Source organism: Sinocyclocheilus grahami, unplaced genomic scaffold, assembly GCF_001515645.1.
Source record: "Sinocyclocheilus grahami isolate Dianchi unplaced genomic scaffold, SAMN03320097.WGS_v1.1 scaffold141.1, whole genome shotgun sequence".
Classification (NCBI taxonomy): domain Eukaryota; kingdom Metazoa; phylum Chordata; class Actinopteri; order Cypriniformes; family Cyprinidae; genus Sinocyclocheilus; species Sinocyclocheilus grahami.
In genome coordinates this window covers 410,092-428,835 of record NW_015505320.1, presented here as the reverse complement: position 1 = coordinate 428,835, position 18,744 = coordinate 410,092, and the positions used below count along the sequence as shown (strand labels likewise).

The window sequence follows — 18,744 nt, the reverse complement described above, 5'->3', positions numbered from 1 at the left end:
ATAGAGAATCTATGGGGTATTGTCAAGAGGAAAATGAGAAACAAGAGACCAAAAAATGCAGATGAGCTGAAGGCCACTGTCAAAGAAACCTGGGATTCCATACCACCTCAGCAGTGCCACAAACTGATCACCTCCATGCCACGCCGAATTGAGGCAGTAATTCAAGCAAAAGGAGCCCCTACCAAGTATTGAGTACATGTACAGTAAATGAACATACTTTCCAGAAGGCCAACAATTCACTAAAAATGTTTTTTTTATTGGTCTTATGAAGTTTTCTAATTTGTTGAGATGAATTGGTGGGTTTTTGTTAAATGTGAGCCAAAATCATCACAATTAAAAGAACCAAAGACTTAAACTACTTCAGTCTGTGTGCATTGCATTTATTTAATACACGAGTTTCACAATTTGAGTTGAATTACTGAAATAAATGAACTTTTCCACGACATTCTAATTTATTGAGGTGCACCTGTATATATATCATTAAACAACGTTTTGATTGTGACATTGTTTTGGTTGATCATGTCACTTTTTTAAATTGAAATATAGCTGTTATAGCAATACCTACTTTTATTCACTGATAAAAAGTAATTTTATTTTGCAGGAACCACTCAAATAGGTAAATAACACATTGCTTGAGTGTTTACTTGTTCTGATAAATGATTTGTGCCTTGTGTTTGTGTGTTCTAGACAAGCGAAGTTGCCTGCAGGTCCCTGAGCCAGCTTTAGTCTCCAGCCTCTCCATCATCCAGGTAAGACAAAGTCCAAATACAAGTTCTACTGATCTGAATAGGAATGCAGATGTTTGTTATGTTTGTACTCAAACTGGCAGGGAATTGTACATTCAGGCCTACAGGTTATCTGATGCAGCATGACCACTTTTGACCACATGAGGGTGTCAAAGTAACAGTATTCCTCTGATTCATGCATATACTCTCTGCAGCCTGCAATGAGCTGTATCCATAGCAACCACCCAGGGCCACAGTTCAGTTTTGTTAACAGAGACAGATGAGGCTTCCTTGTGGTTCATTGCTGATAGATAGACAGTGGATGTGTACTTGCTTGTAATTGACATGCTGTTTTCACATTTGATAAAATATAGGGATTCGGATTCTATGTTTGACTTGTCTAGAAGTCAAATAACGAAAGGAGAACTAAGAGTGAAAAATTTAAGGGGGTCTGAATACTTTCCGTACCCACTGTATATATAATTATTATTATTATTTTTGTAATATGTTAATGATACTAGTTTTTCTATGTAGTATTTCTAGAAGTCCTTTATAGCTATAGCTATATTGGGTTATTTGTTCTAGAATAAGCCATAAAGTGAACCACTAAAGCAGTATACACACACACACACACACACACACACTAACCGCTTCATGGGAGTTTCAAATGGTCTTTTTGCTTTGGATTAACTTCTAGTTACAGCAGTCCTATATTGTCTAAAGATAAAAGACCTAATATATCTGTTCTTACTACATGGAATATTTAAAATTAATATTTTTGGAATTTTAGGAATGCAGGAGATGTCACACTACAGCATGAAAATGAAAAACTAAAATACACAGTTTTCTGTATTCATATAGTGGAGTCTGAGACCTGATTGTGATTCAAAATCTAATTTAAACCTGGAAATAAATTAAAAATGGAAGAAAAGGGGGCATACCAAACACTGAAAATTGACTGAAATGTTTGATTCTTCATATTGTTATGCTAAAATATATAATATAGGCCTATATAAATTTGACTTAATATCTTGGAAATCTTTGCAATACATTTGCGGTTGTAAAGTCAAAGTTAACAACCATTTGATTTTTGTAATATGTTACTATTATATAAATACAAACCCAATTCCAAAAAAGTTGGGACACTGTACAAATTGTGAATAAAAACAGAATGCAATGATGTGGAAGTTTCAAATTTCAATATTTCATTCAGAATACAAAATAGATGACATATCAAATGTTTACACTGAGAAATGTGAATAAAATATAAGTTTATGAGATTTGTAAATTATTCCATTCCTTTTTTACTCACAATTTGTACAGTGTCCCAACTTTTTTGGAATTGGGTTTGTACATCTAAAGAGTACAGTAGTCATATATAAGTGCCATACATATGCTACACCACAGAGTGGCAGTATAGGACTTCACTGCAGAGGCTCTGCTTTTGTTTTCCACTGCGATTCTGTCTGCAGTTCCATTCTGCTCAGTCTAGACGGGACGAAACCCCTGACCAGATTCCTGCTGCCTTGCGTCAGCTGACTGACTCGCAGACTGTGGGGGGAAAGTATGGGGTCCTGTTTGGAAAAACATGCTTCAGAGAAAACACCTTCCAATACATCAGTCTGAATTTTGTCTGGTTTTATCTAGAGATCATTTTTGAGGCAGACAGGAAATATACTGTAGGGACTGTGGTCATTTCTGTTTTTGCCATACACTGACTAGAAGCCTGCCAGTGAGTGATAGATAGTCATGCATGTCTTGCACTGACTTTCAGACTAAACACTAAGCTGTTGGACAATTCCATATGTAACATATTTCATATGTGACATCATTTGCTGAAATAGTCTTAACTCATGGAGTAAATTTCAATTTTAGCATTTTAAATGCTTAAAATATGAAAAAGGCAGTGCCTAAAATAGCTACAGAACGTGGTAGATTTTGTGATGTTTTGCAAGCTAAAGAAGGTTGTTATTCAACAGATGGATGTGTGGTCTGTAGTTCAATACCCCACACTTAAGTCCTTTACTCTGTCTGTGTTGTGAAAGAGCTGAAGGTGTTATGAAAGGCTTGGCAAGATAGAAGCTTCAAAAGTGCCTGGGTCATGATGACTATGCTATTTGTGTAGTGAGCTTTAAAAAAAAAATGAGTCAGCAGCTCAGCTTTTTTCCAGTTCGCAGCAGAATGGATGAAACATTTCGACTAACTGACATTCACATCATTTCATATTCCTCAGGTACATGACATGTGCCGGTAGTTGTTGCATAAACATCTGCCCTTCCCCACAGAGACCGTAGATCTCTTGGGATTGCACTTGTCTTGTAACAGCTTATATCACTTCACTGAAGGTCCACATGGCAGGATTATGTAGCAGCTTTTATAGCATGCTATGTAATATGCTTGCATCTAAGACAAGCGATGGAGGTGCAAGCACAAACAGCAGCTTATCCAAAAATAATGATTCATGTGTGTGATTTGGACTAGGTGGCATTAAAAAAACGTTGTTATTTTCATCACTGCCTCTTCATGAGCTCCTTGGCATTCAGAAATCCCTGTTCAGCTCGACTGTTGGCCGCATTCCTGCCGCTCTTTGCTCTCTTTCGTTTTTGTCGTTGAAAGAGGAATGTCACGTGGGAGAAAGTGAGTAACGGTTGCTGATGCACTCCCTCCTTCTGCCTCTCCCTGTGCTGTGCACACATACTCCCCAGCATATAGATCAGTCTCCCACTCCTGCCTACATGTGTGGAGTGTGTGTGTGTGTGCGGCCCACTCTAGCTCATGCTTCGCAGCTGGGGGTGCAGTGCATTGCGCATTGACTACTTGTGCACTGCCGCCTCCATCACTCCTCCTCTTATATAGTATCTTATTTAATGCTGTTTTAGTAGGCTGTATGCATGTTTGCAGAGATCTTGAAGTTTCATGATTAATATTAAGATTTATATAGTGTAACTTTGAATTATATTATTACATTTGCATTTACATTACATTCTGTGCATCTACCTAAAACGACAGTAGAGGAACATAAGCAATTTGTTACAGAGCCAACAATATTCATAAATGAATACATTGTGCAAAATAATAATAATAATAAATAAAATCTAAAATTATATAATGATAATAACAATTAATAACAAATATCTAATTATTATATTATTACATATATAATTATTATTTAAATAATAATTTTTTTATAAAACATTTATTGCTGGAAAATGTAACAAAAAAAACACAATGTATAGCCTAATAAGCAGTATGATCGTATTCCAATAAAGTGTTGCAGCAAATATTTTTGGAACATAATTAAATATTTCCCTATTGCCCTGGTCTCTGTTTGCATTGCCATATATATTTGCATGAAAGTTTCATCCATATCTGTGCTAGACTGATGGTTAGAGGGTAGACTAAATAATAATAATAATAAATAAAATCTAAAATTATATAATGATAATAACAATTAATAACAAATATCTAATTATTATATTATTACATATATAATTATTATTTAAATAATAATTTTTTTATAAAACATTTATTGCTGGAAAATGTAACAAAAAAACACAATGTATTGCCTAATAAGCTGTATGATCGTATTCCAATAAAGTGTTGCAGCAAATATTTTTGGAACATAATTAAATATTTCCCTATTGCCCTGGTCTCTGTTTGCATTGCCATATATATTTGCATGAAAGTTTCATCCATATCTGTGCTAGACTGATGGTTAGAGGGTAGACGCATGTTTTGAATGGTTTGAATGGCTTGAATGGCTGTAAGTTCCAGTGAACTACTGAAGCGCTGCAGGAATGCTGCTTTATTTGTAACGTTCCTCTTATTGGAATTTTAATGATTCTTCCTTAGAAAACTAAAGCTTATCCATTGTTTTTGTTTGATATGAGTTGCACACTGTCTGAATGTTAAAAGTTGATTACATCTGGAACATAACAAACACTTAATTCTGCTATTCTTTCCATGTTCTGGCTGATCTGATAACATAATCAGTGTTCTGAGTGTCTTGTCTGGTGTACTAGCAGTAAGCTACTGTCTGTCCTGCTTTCTAAACCTTTGGTACATTAATCTACTTCAACATCAATGAACTCAAAGGTCATGAGCATTCTCTCACCTTTCCGAGTAAACCAGCTGTATAACGTGCAAGTCAGCTGATATCCAAATATAGGAACACAGGTTGTTTGTTAATGTTCCACTGTTCATGTGAATTCTGTGCTGTTTTGCATTGTGGCTGCATGTTACGAGCATAGAGTATGTTTGGAATTGCATACTACTATAAAGCTCGTTCCGCAGTATGTTTACTGTATGGTATGCAAAGTTTCTGTATGCATAGCATGCCTGGATGATAAAATGTGCAGTAAACCGAGTGTGGATTACTGTATCCCTCAGTGCAATGCTCTCGATTTAACCTTCTATTGCTAGTGTGGCAAATTAACTGAAAGGGATATCAACTGTTATTTATTTATTTGTTTATTATGTTTTCTTCCTTATTATTGGATCAGGCTGTGTATAATGATTGATGATTGGATCATTTGTATGAAAAAAGTGTAATTAAATTTTTAATAAATAAAGTAACTAAATAAATAATTTAATTTTTTGGGGATATTAATACGTTTGTGTATATAAAACGAGTGTATAAATATAACATTATATTTAATTTACTGTATTACATAAAATAATAATGCATGTTAAAAATTTACTGTGGAAAATATATTATATTAAATATTATAATTAAAAAAATGGTTTCACTTTTTTTTATTTATAAAAAAGCAGTATACTGTATGTACTGTTAGCACTGTAATAATTCATCCAACACAGATGAATCTATGACTGCAAAGCTAAGGCTAATCTTACCGTGTCTTTCAGGAAAATGTCCTCAGCAGTTAGAATTTGTAATGGAGGTTAAAGGTCATGCTCGTATGAATAGTTAACATTCAAGCATTATTTCTCACATTTGAGGTGTTTAAAAATTAGACAGATGTGCTGAGGCTAGTCACGCAGTGGAAGATATTGTGTTGGTTAACCGGTGACCACTGGCACCCCCGAGACTCAACTTTGACCCAAGTCTGACACAAGTTGACCCTTCCCATGACTAGACGGGGGATCCTGGCTGCTCTTTCCCCTCCCAGAGCGCAATCAGGGGAACGGGGTGCTGCAGCTGACACCTGGCTGTTTTGCCACCAACACACAAAACACTTTTCAGTCCTACAGCCAAACACTTGAAACAACAATCTCTAATGCCTGCCTCTCTTATATGAAATGACTAATTATACTGCTTTTCTTTTCAATACCCTTAAAGGCTTGGCAGATATTCAGATAATAGTTTTGGCGTGGACTAGGCTGTCTGCTGGTGTTGGTAATAAATACAGTTTTCTTGCAGTACTTAAGCAAGTAGGTTAAGCTCCTGGAGCACTGACCTAATTTTAGGGCCTTTCCACACTCTGTAAACGTCCTCAGCATGGGGAAGATTTAAGAGAAGAGGTGTGGCTTCCCAACACTGAGTCCTGTCCTGCAAACCAAGGCCAAAGGTTTAGTGTTCATACATAACTGCTCAGGGAAAACCAGTTTTCATGGGTTTCCGTTTGATCTAAGTCTGCATGATAATGATACATTTTTTTCACCTTGATATTGTGTTCTTGATTATAGAATTTGCATTTAAATTTATTTGTACAAATTACAGCATGAATGCATGCATTTAAATTAAAATTAAAATATTTTTGTATAATTTAAAAGTATTATATTTAATTATTAATTTATTAATCAAATATTTCTGTTTAAATTAAAATAATGCAAATTTTTGAGGATGGCTATACGCATTCAAAACAAACTGAAATTTATTTCTAAATTATTTCATTGCTATTTTATTTTTTAAACAAGACTATCAAATTATCATGATCATTTTGTAGTTAATTTAGTTTGATCAATGCAAAATGTAACCATGTTGGAAAAAGGATGTGTTATTTAAAACAAAACAAAAACATTAGCATTCTTGGCACCTGACCAGGCCTTTACAGGTACTCCTGCAATAGAGGAAGCTCAAAGACAGTTTCTCACTTGTTTACTTTCTTCAGGTCAAGGAAATATGTTGCATGCAAGAAGTGTATTGATTTTTTTATTTTTATTTTTACCATTTACAGGATGTTTTCCTGACTGCCTCCATTTCACTGCAACAACAAAATCACTAAGTCACCTGTCCCGATAGCATATCTAATTGGATCATCCTATAGCAGCCTTTCCATTAGCAGCCCTTTACATGTAAACAGACCTGCTAGCTCTATTGTGGTAGAGAAGTACACTCTTTTCACTGAGGGTGGCTTGTTTGGGAAAGCAGGAGTGAGGTTTGACACGTGTGCAGCTGATATCTGCAGCAGCCCTTCTCAGCAGGAGTCCAGCGGGACCAGGTCAGAAATCCTCTGCCATGCATGTGAACTGCCTGCTTTACGCAGTTTCACGACAGAGGTGTGAAACGCCCTGCCGTATATCTCTCTAATGCCCTGCTGTTTAAGGTGACGGCAGACGCCGAGAGCGACTGCAGACCGACTCTAAACATTCCATCTCGTTCTCTCTCCCTCTTGGTCACCATTTAGAAAACTGTGTGACATTAGTGAATGGTCACTTTAATAAAGCTGCCTCCACTCCTGCCATAGTAATTATCAAGATTTGTCTCCATTACACGTCATGTGCAATTGATTCCATGTGTTTCAGTTAGAAACGTCTCTCGTACAGTAATGACTTGTTCTATACCTAAGGGGAGGCATTTTAATCATTGTGTGAATTATACTCGACTACATCACAGATAAATTAATGAGTTACCCTTGAATGGGAACTGTGCCGTTTGTTGGTCTATACATATATGCATGAGATGGATATTTTACAAAAACATTCTCAGCTAACGCAATAAAAAAAGTCTAAGTGAAGGAACATAATTATATTAATACTTTTGCTTTGAATTTTTTTTGTGATTTGCTTAACTGGAGTTGCCATAACATTTAAAAGACACCATTAAACAATTATTATTTAAAATATTCTTCCTTTATTCTGATTCCAATTTTGCCATTCAGTGGCATTTTTAATGTTAGGTGCGATCTGTGCACATTAGTGTTAGTTTTGTATTATATACTAAATTTTCTGGAATAAATGGAATATGGTTTTTTTTCTCTTAAAATGCAATTTTGACCCGGTGCTACTTTTTTTTTCTCTCTCTCTCGGTGTAGTTTTTTTATTTATTTGGAAAATACAGTATATGCTATTATATTATTTATTAATATTTTTAATTAGCTTTCATTTTTATAGTTTGTTTTAATTTTATTTCACAATTTAGTAGTTTTGCTATGTGCCAAGTCATTTTTATTAGTTTTGTATATTTCTATTTAACTTTATTTTTATTGTAGGTTTAGTGCTTAAATGTATTTATTACAGTTAGTTGCAAAGGCAAAATTTTCATTTAAGTTTTTCATATTTACATTATTTTCAGCTTTATTTCAATATATTTATTTGAAATAAGCAAAACAGTGTTAATAGTTACAAATAACAACACTGGTGCACATAATTAGTTCTCTTTTTTGATTGATTCGATTGATTCACCTCCCTATGTAAAATATGTAAAAATGCCTTTGAAGACCCACCATTTGTTCTGTTCACTCGTGGTTTGTGGGCTCTACTGGCATTGGATTGGCCTCAACTATTTCTGAATTATTTAGTCTTCATATAGCTTACATAAAAATCATAGGTGCTTAAATCCCCAGTGCATGTTTATATTAGGAGAACACTTTTCATCAGTGGTTTCATTGCAGCTTTTCATTGCTACGAGTGGGTCAAAATGCAGTAAAGTAATTTTTTTTGTTCTCTCATGACCATGTCGTAGTCATTGGAAGAGGTCTGTATTTATATTTGAAGAAGGAATGCAGAACATTAGGTCAACTGCCTGTTGAACCATGCTTATGTCTCTTGTTTATGTATATAGAGCTTGGAGGAGATGCGTATAATGTGCGTCATGGGGTGCAGATTCAAGTAAAGCAGCAAAGCGGTCAGTGAAGGAGGGTGTCAGCAGAACTTTGGCACTTGTCAGATGTCACAGAGGTTGCACAGAGGTCATCTACTGCACTGTTTGGAGAGTAGACGAGCTCCGTAGCGCTGCACAACAGCACGCTGTCACTTCCTGCAGCTAGAATATCTGATTTAGAAGAAAGAGGAAGGGTTTTCCAATAAGAATGCAAGACTCTGGATCAAAGATCACTGGCCTTTCTTGCAGCCTTGAACAGTTTGGATAGTCATTCTAAATTATACTAAGCCTTTTGCAGGTGTTCTGCAACACTTTTGTCTTAGGTATGCACAATATGTCTGTGCCATATCGGTTATTGGTCATAATTATTGCTCTATTTTATCAGTAGATATTAGACATATATTTTTCAATATTTTATATTTAACTGTGCATACTTATTACCTCCAGTGTTATTTTAGTATTAAATATATACTAATATTTTTCTTATTTTCTTTTTATTCTTTTTATATTTCTGTATAGCTAATGGTAATTTTAGTACGTTTTTCTCATTAGTTTTTCTTCTGTTTGAATTAATTTCAGCTTTTTCAATTACTGAATAATTATTATTTTTTATTTAGTTAACAATAACAACATTGCCGCCATCTAACGCTCACTTAAATTGAATCTTTGAAAATTATATTTTTTAAATAAAATGAATATCCATTTTCGTACTTTACATTATAATGTCGTGATGCCTAAATTCACTTGTAGCATTTAAAACAATCTAGTTTAGTTTTTAAGGTTTGGTGCTAATTTATTTAGACAAATAGTATATAATTAAATACTGTGCATTGCTAATTTATTCAAATATATTTAAATTAAAATAATGCAAATTCTTTATGATGGAATTCTTTATGTATTTCTAAATTATTTCATTTAATTATTTTAAACGATTATCAAATTATCATGATCAGTATTGAAGACTGTCTAATACAGAATTGGTTTCCCATGTCATTGCAAAGGAATTTTAATTAAAAAATATATATATATTTATGTGCACAAATAAATGATTTATAAATAAAACACTGCAGTATTTCATAAAATACTAAAGTTGTCCATTTTGATTTCATGGTGACTTTAAGCTAGAAGTGGACACAGTGCTGTAGTTTTATCAGAGAGCAAAAGAGGGAAGACATGCACAGTGCTCTTGCGTCACTGGCTGCCTTGAAAAGACATGTCTCACGTCATCTCAAATATCTCCCAACCTCCACTCATGTACATTCCCACAAGAACAGAACCAACCACAGTGTCTCATCTCAGACTCTTCCAGTCCAAACGCAATGTCTCCGTAGCTGGCACAGTTCTGAACGAGATTGTGGAAAACATGGCTAATGTTTCCACCACACGTCTTCATTCTCCACAGCTCAAAATGATGCATGTGGAACGTTTGATCAACATGCTGCAGACTTTCCAGTGAAAATGGCTGCTCACTCTCAAGGAGCAGAAAAACAGGCCGAATGCTATATTAGGTAATAGATGCATCAGCTCAGAATCCCCAAGATAAGTGCCACTCATACTTACTGGAAGCTGCGTTGCACCCCTTAGGAGTTCCCCATTTCCGTCTATTCAGCTTCCTTTGACCTTATATGGAAGTGGCCCGAGGGAGGAAGTCGGTTGTTGTGAAAGAGGCCTGTTAGTCACTTTCTCTGCTCTGCCCTGTATGCTTGTTTACTGTCTGATCACAATGGTTAATTGCCAAGCACCTGGCTCTGATTCTCGCCTCAAAGGACTTGTTTTTGTCCAATGTGCACGCACATTATGCTGGAACCACATGTTTGCGTGAGTGACCTGGTGAGTGAACCAAATCTCCCGCTTCTAGACTCTCTCAATCACAAAGGATCTGACCGACTTACGTTCTCCTGGAGCTCAGTGAATCATGAAAAGGATGTTGATTTGTGCCATCTCGTAAATACTCAATTCTCAGAATAGGAAGAGGGCAATACGCAGCAGTTTGTTTGGTTTTTTTTTTGTTCCACTGCTGATGTTTATCAGCTCATGCACCTTCCTGAGTCACGTAGAGGTTCTCACATATTTCTAGATCCGGTTTTCTGGCAACATAAATATTTTGTCATAGCAGAAAAACTGTTTATGCTTCCCTTTTCTTTCCATCCTTGACTGAAGAAAAGTCACCTATGAAGTAGATCCGGAGAGGGTATGGCTCTCCCACACATGCTCTTTTGTGTTTTGTTATCATTCATTTTTCCTCCTGCCCACCTTTTTAACCTCACCTTAGCCTCTTTCCAGAGTGTGCAAAATTGGTGCCTCCTCCCAAGGAACGTTTCTTTGTTTTTCTGGCATTGTCTGTCGACAGGGGTGAACCTTTCCCGTATTCTCAGTATCTGCTGATAGAGTGAACCTTTTACTGTAAAGTGTCACAGTGGTTGTCGGTTTGCATGTCTTTGCATACAAGTACCGTTTGCAGATTGTAAATACTATATATAAAAAAAAAAGCACTGCATATTTTGGTTGGTTTTTCATATATATGGACTAGCTCTTTTAGTTCTGTTTATTTCCATTTAATTTTCAGCTGATCTAAGAAAATGTGCAGGTTTCTAATTATTGTTTACTTTTTTTACTCATTGCTTTTATTGGAAATGATTCTGAAAATGCATTAAATTTAATTGTTAAATTAAAATTCAAGATAATAAGTTAAATATGTGATAAGTTTTATTGTCCTTTCCATATAAGATTATTTATATTTTTCAGTAAATCATTAAGATTATTTTAAAGAAATTAAATACAATTAATAGACTAAATCTTTTTTTCTGTCATATCAGCAAGGACAGAATAAATTGAGTATTATAATATTATAAGGAGTATAATATTATAAAAGAGTTTTGCTTCAAACATTCTTCTGAAATTTCTATTCATCCAAAAATCCTGAAAATATCACAATTCACAATCATCATCATAATAAGAAGATTATTAAGAGCACCAAATCAGCATACTAGAATTTCCGAAGGATCATGTGACATTGAAGACTAGAGTAATGGCTGCTGAAAATTCAGCTTTGCCATCACAATAATAAATTACATTTTAAAATGCATTAAATTCAAATAAATTATGCAACACATTTTTTAAGTTGTAATAATATTTCACAATATTGCATAATATTATTTATTTCTTACTGTACTGTACTTTTTTTTGGATCAAATAAATGCTTACTTAGTGAGCATAAGAGACCAATCCCAAAATTTTGAATGTAACATTAAAATGTAAAGTATACATACTGTATATGACTTTGTACTAAGGCTGGACGATATGGCCAAAATTGATATCACGGTATATTTCTTAATTTCGGTCGATACGATATCCTCTTTTTTTATCTGACTTTTTGTTAAACAAGTTTTGACAGGGTGGTGTAGGTACCACGGAGTGATGCACACACCGGCAATGCCAGCTCCACCGGTCTGATCAAATGTTTCGGTGGGGTGTTGGCGATGTTGCGCCGGTCCCTAACCTCAAGAGTTCAATATCATCGTCACCATCATCATAATTAAACTGTAAGCTCACCATATTGGTGCTAGGGACCGTTTGTAAAGAAAACAGTCCCATAATGCTCATTTTTATCAGGTCTTTGTGTTTTTGCATGCCACATGTGTCTGCCAGAACTCTATCAGTAAGGGTTCTGCAGGGAACACGTTGTATAAACCTGTCCAAACAATTTCCACCCACTTCAGTCATTTGTCCCCATGTCTTTTTATCTGTCTGCCTGGTCGTGAGTCTGTCTGTCTGTCTCGGTGTCTGGTCACACCCTCACACACAGACAGAGCCACATGAACGTTCTGTGACCCCCTCTGTGCACATGCATGCTGACGTGAGCAAACACTTCGTCACATGATCTCAGCTGGGAGATGAAAAATCCCATTCATTTCCTTTCGTTTTCCTTCCATGCCCCTCATTCCCCTCCCCCTTCGAGTGTGCTGCTTTGCTGGAAAGTCCTTTAAGCCGAAGAAAACACTTCTGGTATTTCAGTGTGCAGCCGATCAAGTTTGTAGGTGTTTTCAGTTTCTGATTCTTGTAAGAAGCTCTGCAGCAGCTGACTGAGCCTGTCAGGAACAGGGAAGGGTGGGGAACATAGTCAAGTTGATCATTTGGAGTCACAGTGTTGCAGCATTGTAACTCTGTGAACTTATAATGAACTCATGAATTAGAAAAATAATGAATGTTTTGCACACTCTCTGTCTACAGCTGGATTAAAAAACAAGACAGTCATGCCTTAAACTCATGCCACTGATTGTCCCAATGTTGCTGCGTCAAAATGGACACAATGCTAAGACAAAACATGTTCTGATGTTGCTGCTTTTTTTAGTAGAGATGTGCAAATCTACTTACTTTCAACTTTGACTAGTTTGTGGTTAGCTGGCTTTTAGGACGTGTATTTGCATTGGGGCAAATCTGTATGCTAGCATACTCCTGAATGTTGACAGAATTAACTTTTAGCATATATTCGCTTCTAAAATATTCTTAAAATGATCTTTTTCTCCTAGTAAAACTGCCCAAAAATATTGATGATTCATCCTGTACACAGATTTTTGTCCAGTCAAATGCTGCATCCCCATGCAACCAACCAGCTGGTAGTAAATTATAGTTCAGGACTGATGTAACTGCAGCTTATTGGCTTTAAAAAAAAAGGTTGGGGTTAGCAAGATTTTATTTGAATTAATTAATACTTGTATTCACCAAGGATGCATTAAACTAATCAATAGTGATAGTAAGGATATTTATAATGGTACAAAAGAGCTCTATTTCAAATACATAATTTTAAAAAACTTTCTATTCATCAGCGAATCAGCAAAAAAATATATTTCGGTTTCCACAAAAATATTAAGCTGCACAACAGCTTTCAACATGCTAATAATAAGCAATGTTGCACAAAATCTTTGTATTGGAATGATTTCTAAAAGATCATGTGACACTGAATAAGACTGGAATAAGGACTGCTAAAAAAAAAATCTAAATTCTGCCATCACAACAATAAATCACATTTTTCACGGATTTTTGATCAAATAAATGCAGCCTTGGAACTTTTTTCTAAAACATTATACTGACCCCAAATTTTTAAACAGTAGTGTATGTTACATATTTTAACATAAAAAAATTAGAACAGCCATCAGCTTTAATTCAGAAATGACCAGTGTTTGCTGCTCATGAATTTGATTGCTTTTTTTGTACCAAGCTATTTTTAAGCATTATTTTAACAACTTAAACTGTCTTAAATACATAAATACATCATAAACTAGTATTAGAAATAATGAAGCAGCTATTATTTTCACAAGCTTCTATAATGAGCAAGCACAAATTCCAATGGCCTAAATAATCACCAGACTCCGATTTAATTGGAAGTTGCTTATGAGCTGATCTTTCCTGGGCAGGCTTGATGGGCCATTGATCAGTTCTTGTTGATGGCCAGAACACGCTCTGTTTTCCTCTCTCGCCCCCCTCTTTTCCTCCCTCGCGCTCCTTGTTTAGAACAGTCATATGCGGTATTCCCACCGAGAGCTCAGAGAGCGGGAATGTAGGAAGCATCTGGAGCCTGGTGAGATTACTGTGCGAGCCGGCACGTTGCCACCAAGTGTCCGTTAAGAGGCAGGGGCTTTTTGATTTAATGCTGGCGCTTGATTGGAAAGCTGGCGGGAACTGCCGCCTCACTTTGAACTTAAGAAAAAAAAGTCTGCTTGCAAAGCCACACACATTAGAGCAGACTGTGACCAAACAGAATGATGCATACTTCACATTCTCATTTGACCACTGTTTACATGCTGCATCCTGAATTTATCAATGCCTTTTAGATGCTTCAGAGACATACCAAAGCAGTCAGCAGTAAAAAAAAAAAGCATGGGAAGAATGTTTGGTTGTTGTATGGTCTGTTGCATTTACTGGTAGCAAATTGAGTTCAGTTTCTTAACACATTAGGTATCATGAACAATGATCAACATGTTTTTGTAGCATTTATTAAAGTTAGTTTATGCTAACAAATAAAGACTAATCTATTCGCTCTGTATTTTTTGTAGCTTTTAATTATTGGTGAATATGCAAAAGCTCAATGTGGCTTAAAATAGGGTACAGAGACTCAAGGGTGGGGTGCAGTTTTCCAGTGCCCCCTTCCTCCTCCTCTTCCTTTAGAATCAAGAATACCACAGAGTGGAGAAAGAGATGCCTGTTTTGGAGACTCTCCTTGGCGCTGCAGACCGCACAGTCATGTGAAGGAGCAGGGTGTGATTGCACGTGAACTTGGTTCCAGCTCAGAGAGAGAGAATGAGTAGTGTGTATGTGTGTTAAGTCATGGAGAAGGCTTAATCCTCACTGACTCTGAAGAGAAAATAAAGATCCAGAGGGAGTTCAGCGCACTCTGTGGTGCCTTGTGACACGGTCTAAAGCTCTCTGATTTTTTAATCAATTTTTTGTAGAGTAGGCGTGTTGTAAAATGTTCATAAATGCACATCTGTGAGCACACAACCCCTTGTGAAAAAGTATACTTTAACATACTTTTTTTTAAAAAGTGTATGTATTCTATAAATAATATGCTTTAAAAGAATATACTACTGTGTTCAGACTCCTAATTGCACAACAGAATATTGATTTAAACAGTCATTTAAAATGTACTCTTAAAATGTTTCATTTGCAATCTGTACTTTATAAGAAACATAATAATGAAAGTGAATTCTCTTTAATTACACTTAAGATGCCATTTCATTAATATTGGATTCTCTGTAATGTACTTTAATATACTATACTAGATTTTAATATACTAGTTTCATCATTCAGTTAAAGGGATAGTTCACCCAAAAATGAAAATTTGATGTTTATCTGCATACCCCCAGGGCATCCAAGATGTAGGTGACTTTGTTTCTTCAGTAGAACACAAACGAAGATTTTTAACCGTTGCAGTCTGTCAGTCTTATAATGTAAGTGAATAGAATCACGGCTTTGAGAGTAAAAAAAAAACATACACAAAACCAAATTAAACCCTGCGGCTCGTGACGATACATTGATGTGTAAAGACATGAAACGATCAGTCTGTGCAAGAAACTGAACAGTATTTATATCGTTGTTTTTACCTCTGATGCACTGCAATGTCTGAACTGTCCTGAGCGCGTCCTTGACAGCCGGCGCATGACGCATCTTCTTCCATTGACCATTGACACTCTATCTACAATCTCAATTAGGAGTGCCAATGGTCCATTTGAGAGATAGGTGGTGGTAACTGGTAATGCATGTATAAGTCTGCGATCTGCTGTAAAGCAAGAAGAAGAAGAAGAAGATGACGCCTCACTCGCCGGCTGTCGAGGACGCGCTCAGGACAGTTCAGAGAGTTTAGACATTGCAGTGCATCAGAGGTAACATTATTTCAACCAAATTTTTACATTTTATCCTCCAAAAACTTATTTGAAACCTTAAAAGTAGACACTTTACTTACATTTAATGTGCTTTCTATGGACATAAAATCACTTTTGTAAATTTCTTTTGATGCCGACATCTTAACGCCTTTTACCCACATATAAACACACTCTCTGGAATGCACCACCTTGTTTTAATCTGCACTTGTGCAGTATTAAAATGTTGCAATGTAGGCTGTTGTATTGGTAGAAGTATAATGCACCTGTGTTGATTCACATTTTCAAGCACACTTCTAGTTACAAACTGCAAAAATCAGTTGCAAAATTCTTTAGACCCAAATACACCAGCTACCTGTCTAACTTTTGTGCATGTAAAACTTACTGCTTTTCAGTAGATGAGATTAAATCACAGCAGCCTACATGGAGCCTATACTACACACTATGGCTCTGTCTATCCAAATCTTGCAGTTTTCCTGTGAGGGTTTTCTTTAAAAAAAAAAAAGGCAGATGTGGTTGGAAAAAACTGTGCAGAGAGACATCGTTCTTTATGAGACCTGTATGTTTGAATGAATATGCCCATGTATTCTAGAGTTCTGCAATTATGTATGCAGGGCTGCTGTGCCCATTTCCTGGAATGCAGCACACGGAGTCGTGAAAGAGACTGTGTTTGCTGTGAGAAGACAAAGCCCAGGCACTAATCAACATATGTTTAGAACTACGGCCCCTTCTAGGAACGTCCTGGAATGCCAGGGGTGCAGCGCTGGTTTGAGAGAGTGCGCGTGCGGAGCAAAGGGAGGGGGTCATACAAGGAGCGTGTTTGTCTCTAGAAAGAACCAAACCTTTCACTGCCTCCAGTGTTTCCTGCGTTTCTGCGGTTGCTTTGATAGTCACCTCTCTGTGGGTGTGCTGATATAAAAATTTACTTGGTGCTGCTAAGTGGTTCTTAAAATGACCTTTTGGAGGATGCAGCTGTATGAAAGACTTGCGTTGAGCAAATCTCCTGACATGAGCACGGTCAAAACGGTTCATGCTATGAAGCTATTAAAGTAAAGGAATCACCTTCATGTTGTTCCAAACCAGTGTCTTTCTGTTCAACACAAAATGTCATATTTTTAAAAATGTCCTTACAATGAAAGTTAGTGGGATCCAGTGTTTTGGACCCCAATGTTGAAAAGCATTCTTCAAAATCACGATAAAATCACGACAAATGTTCTCAGTTTTGTTAACCCTTTTTATTTTATGGGTGTGTGCCCATCTGTCCCCACACATTTTGTTTGTAAGAACACTTGGTCCTAAAACAAGGAGGGAGAAGATAAGCCGCTGTGTTTAGCCTCAGAGGACAGACGCACCTGTTTTTAGTTGTACCGTTAGTCTGATTGATGGGCCCCCTAAACTGGGTGGTCTGGACTGATGTTGCTGGGTAGTTGTGTGTTCGGAGCTGTCAGACAGATATTTAGATTTACATGTTTATTATTTATACATCTAAACTATTATGGAGACCTGACTTTCTCAAATTATCAGGCACGATTGTAATTTAAAGGATTCGTTCACTCAAAAAATAAAAATTCAGTGTACTCGCCCTTATGTCAGTGTACTCGCCCTTATATTCTAAACCTGTGTTTGTTTCAACTGTTTTTGTCCATAAGTGAGATTCAAAATATTACAACTTCCTACAGCACACCGGTAATTTACCAGTAAAGATTATATGTGTGACAGGGGTTAATGTCTTTTAAAAGTATGTAGTGAGTTTGAAAGCACCTCAAGAAGCATTTTATCTCATTTATCGTATAAATTGTCTATACGTGATACTGTGTATGCAGTAAATTCTGCTTCCGTTTTAATCTTGCTGCATTTTTGTTTTGTTGTAGAATTTTCTCCTTTTACTTGGCACAATAACCGATGGCAGAGAATGTCGACGACTAATAACATAGCCCAGGCAAGGAAGTTGGTGGAGCAGCTGCGGATCGAGGCAGGCTACGAACGTATTAAGGTACACAAGATTTCATTATTCTGTGTAACATTCTTTCTATAAAGCAATGTTTTTTTCTCTTTTTAATCAAGATGGAAGCGTAGTGGTTGTATGAGGAAAACTGTTTGAATAATCCTGTTAAGTTTTATGTAAAAAAAAAATAGCAGCTGTGTTTGTCAGAACATCAGAACACTTTGACGGTATTACAAGGTGTATCCTTCCCAGTCCACGAGGTATTCCAGCTGACCACCACAGCGCCGGGACTGCAGAATTTCCTTCACCTTGTAGACCGAGCCTTCATCCAGGATCAAGGGAAGAGGGGGTTCCTCCGTCTGGCCAGGCTCTGTGGGGAGAGAAACAGGGTCATGGTGAGGTTTGAGTAGTGACATGTGGAACGTGGGATGAATTCTGTATTGTGAGGGGAGTTGGAGTTTATAAGTGACTGGGTTTACTTGCTCCAAGATGGTGAAAGGGCCAACAAATCTGGGACTGAGCTTTCTACCGCCGGAACATCAGAAGGCTCCCCTGACCAGGGGAACAGTGGCGGCTGGAACTAGAGTACGCACTGGAAGGGAGTGAGACCAGTAGAAGGCTGTGGAATTCTGGGCGTACTCGCCCCAGCCCAGGAACTGGTTCCAGGAATCCTGGTGGCCATGGCAGAAGGTTCGT

General features: G+C 36.6%; 1 protein-coding gene across 1 annotated transcript in view; it reads left to right on the top strand.

Annotated features, from left to right (window-relative positions):
* Nucleotides 1–18,744, top strand: part of gng7 (guanine nucleotide binding protein (G protein), gamma 7) — a 27,752-nt gene that overhangs the window by 4,421 nt on the left and 4,587 nt on the right. The window contains exons 2-3 of the mRNA XM_016280456.1: nt 688–749; nt 17,975–18,096. Coding sequence (XP_016135942.1) covers nt 18,016–18,096 — 81 coding nt within the window. The 5' untranslated portion in view covers nt 688–749; nt 17,975–18,015. The remainder of the gene's footprint in view (nt 1–687; nt 750–17,974; nt 18,097–18,744) is intronic.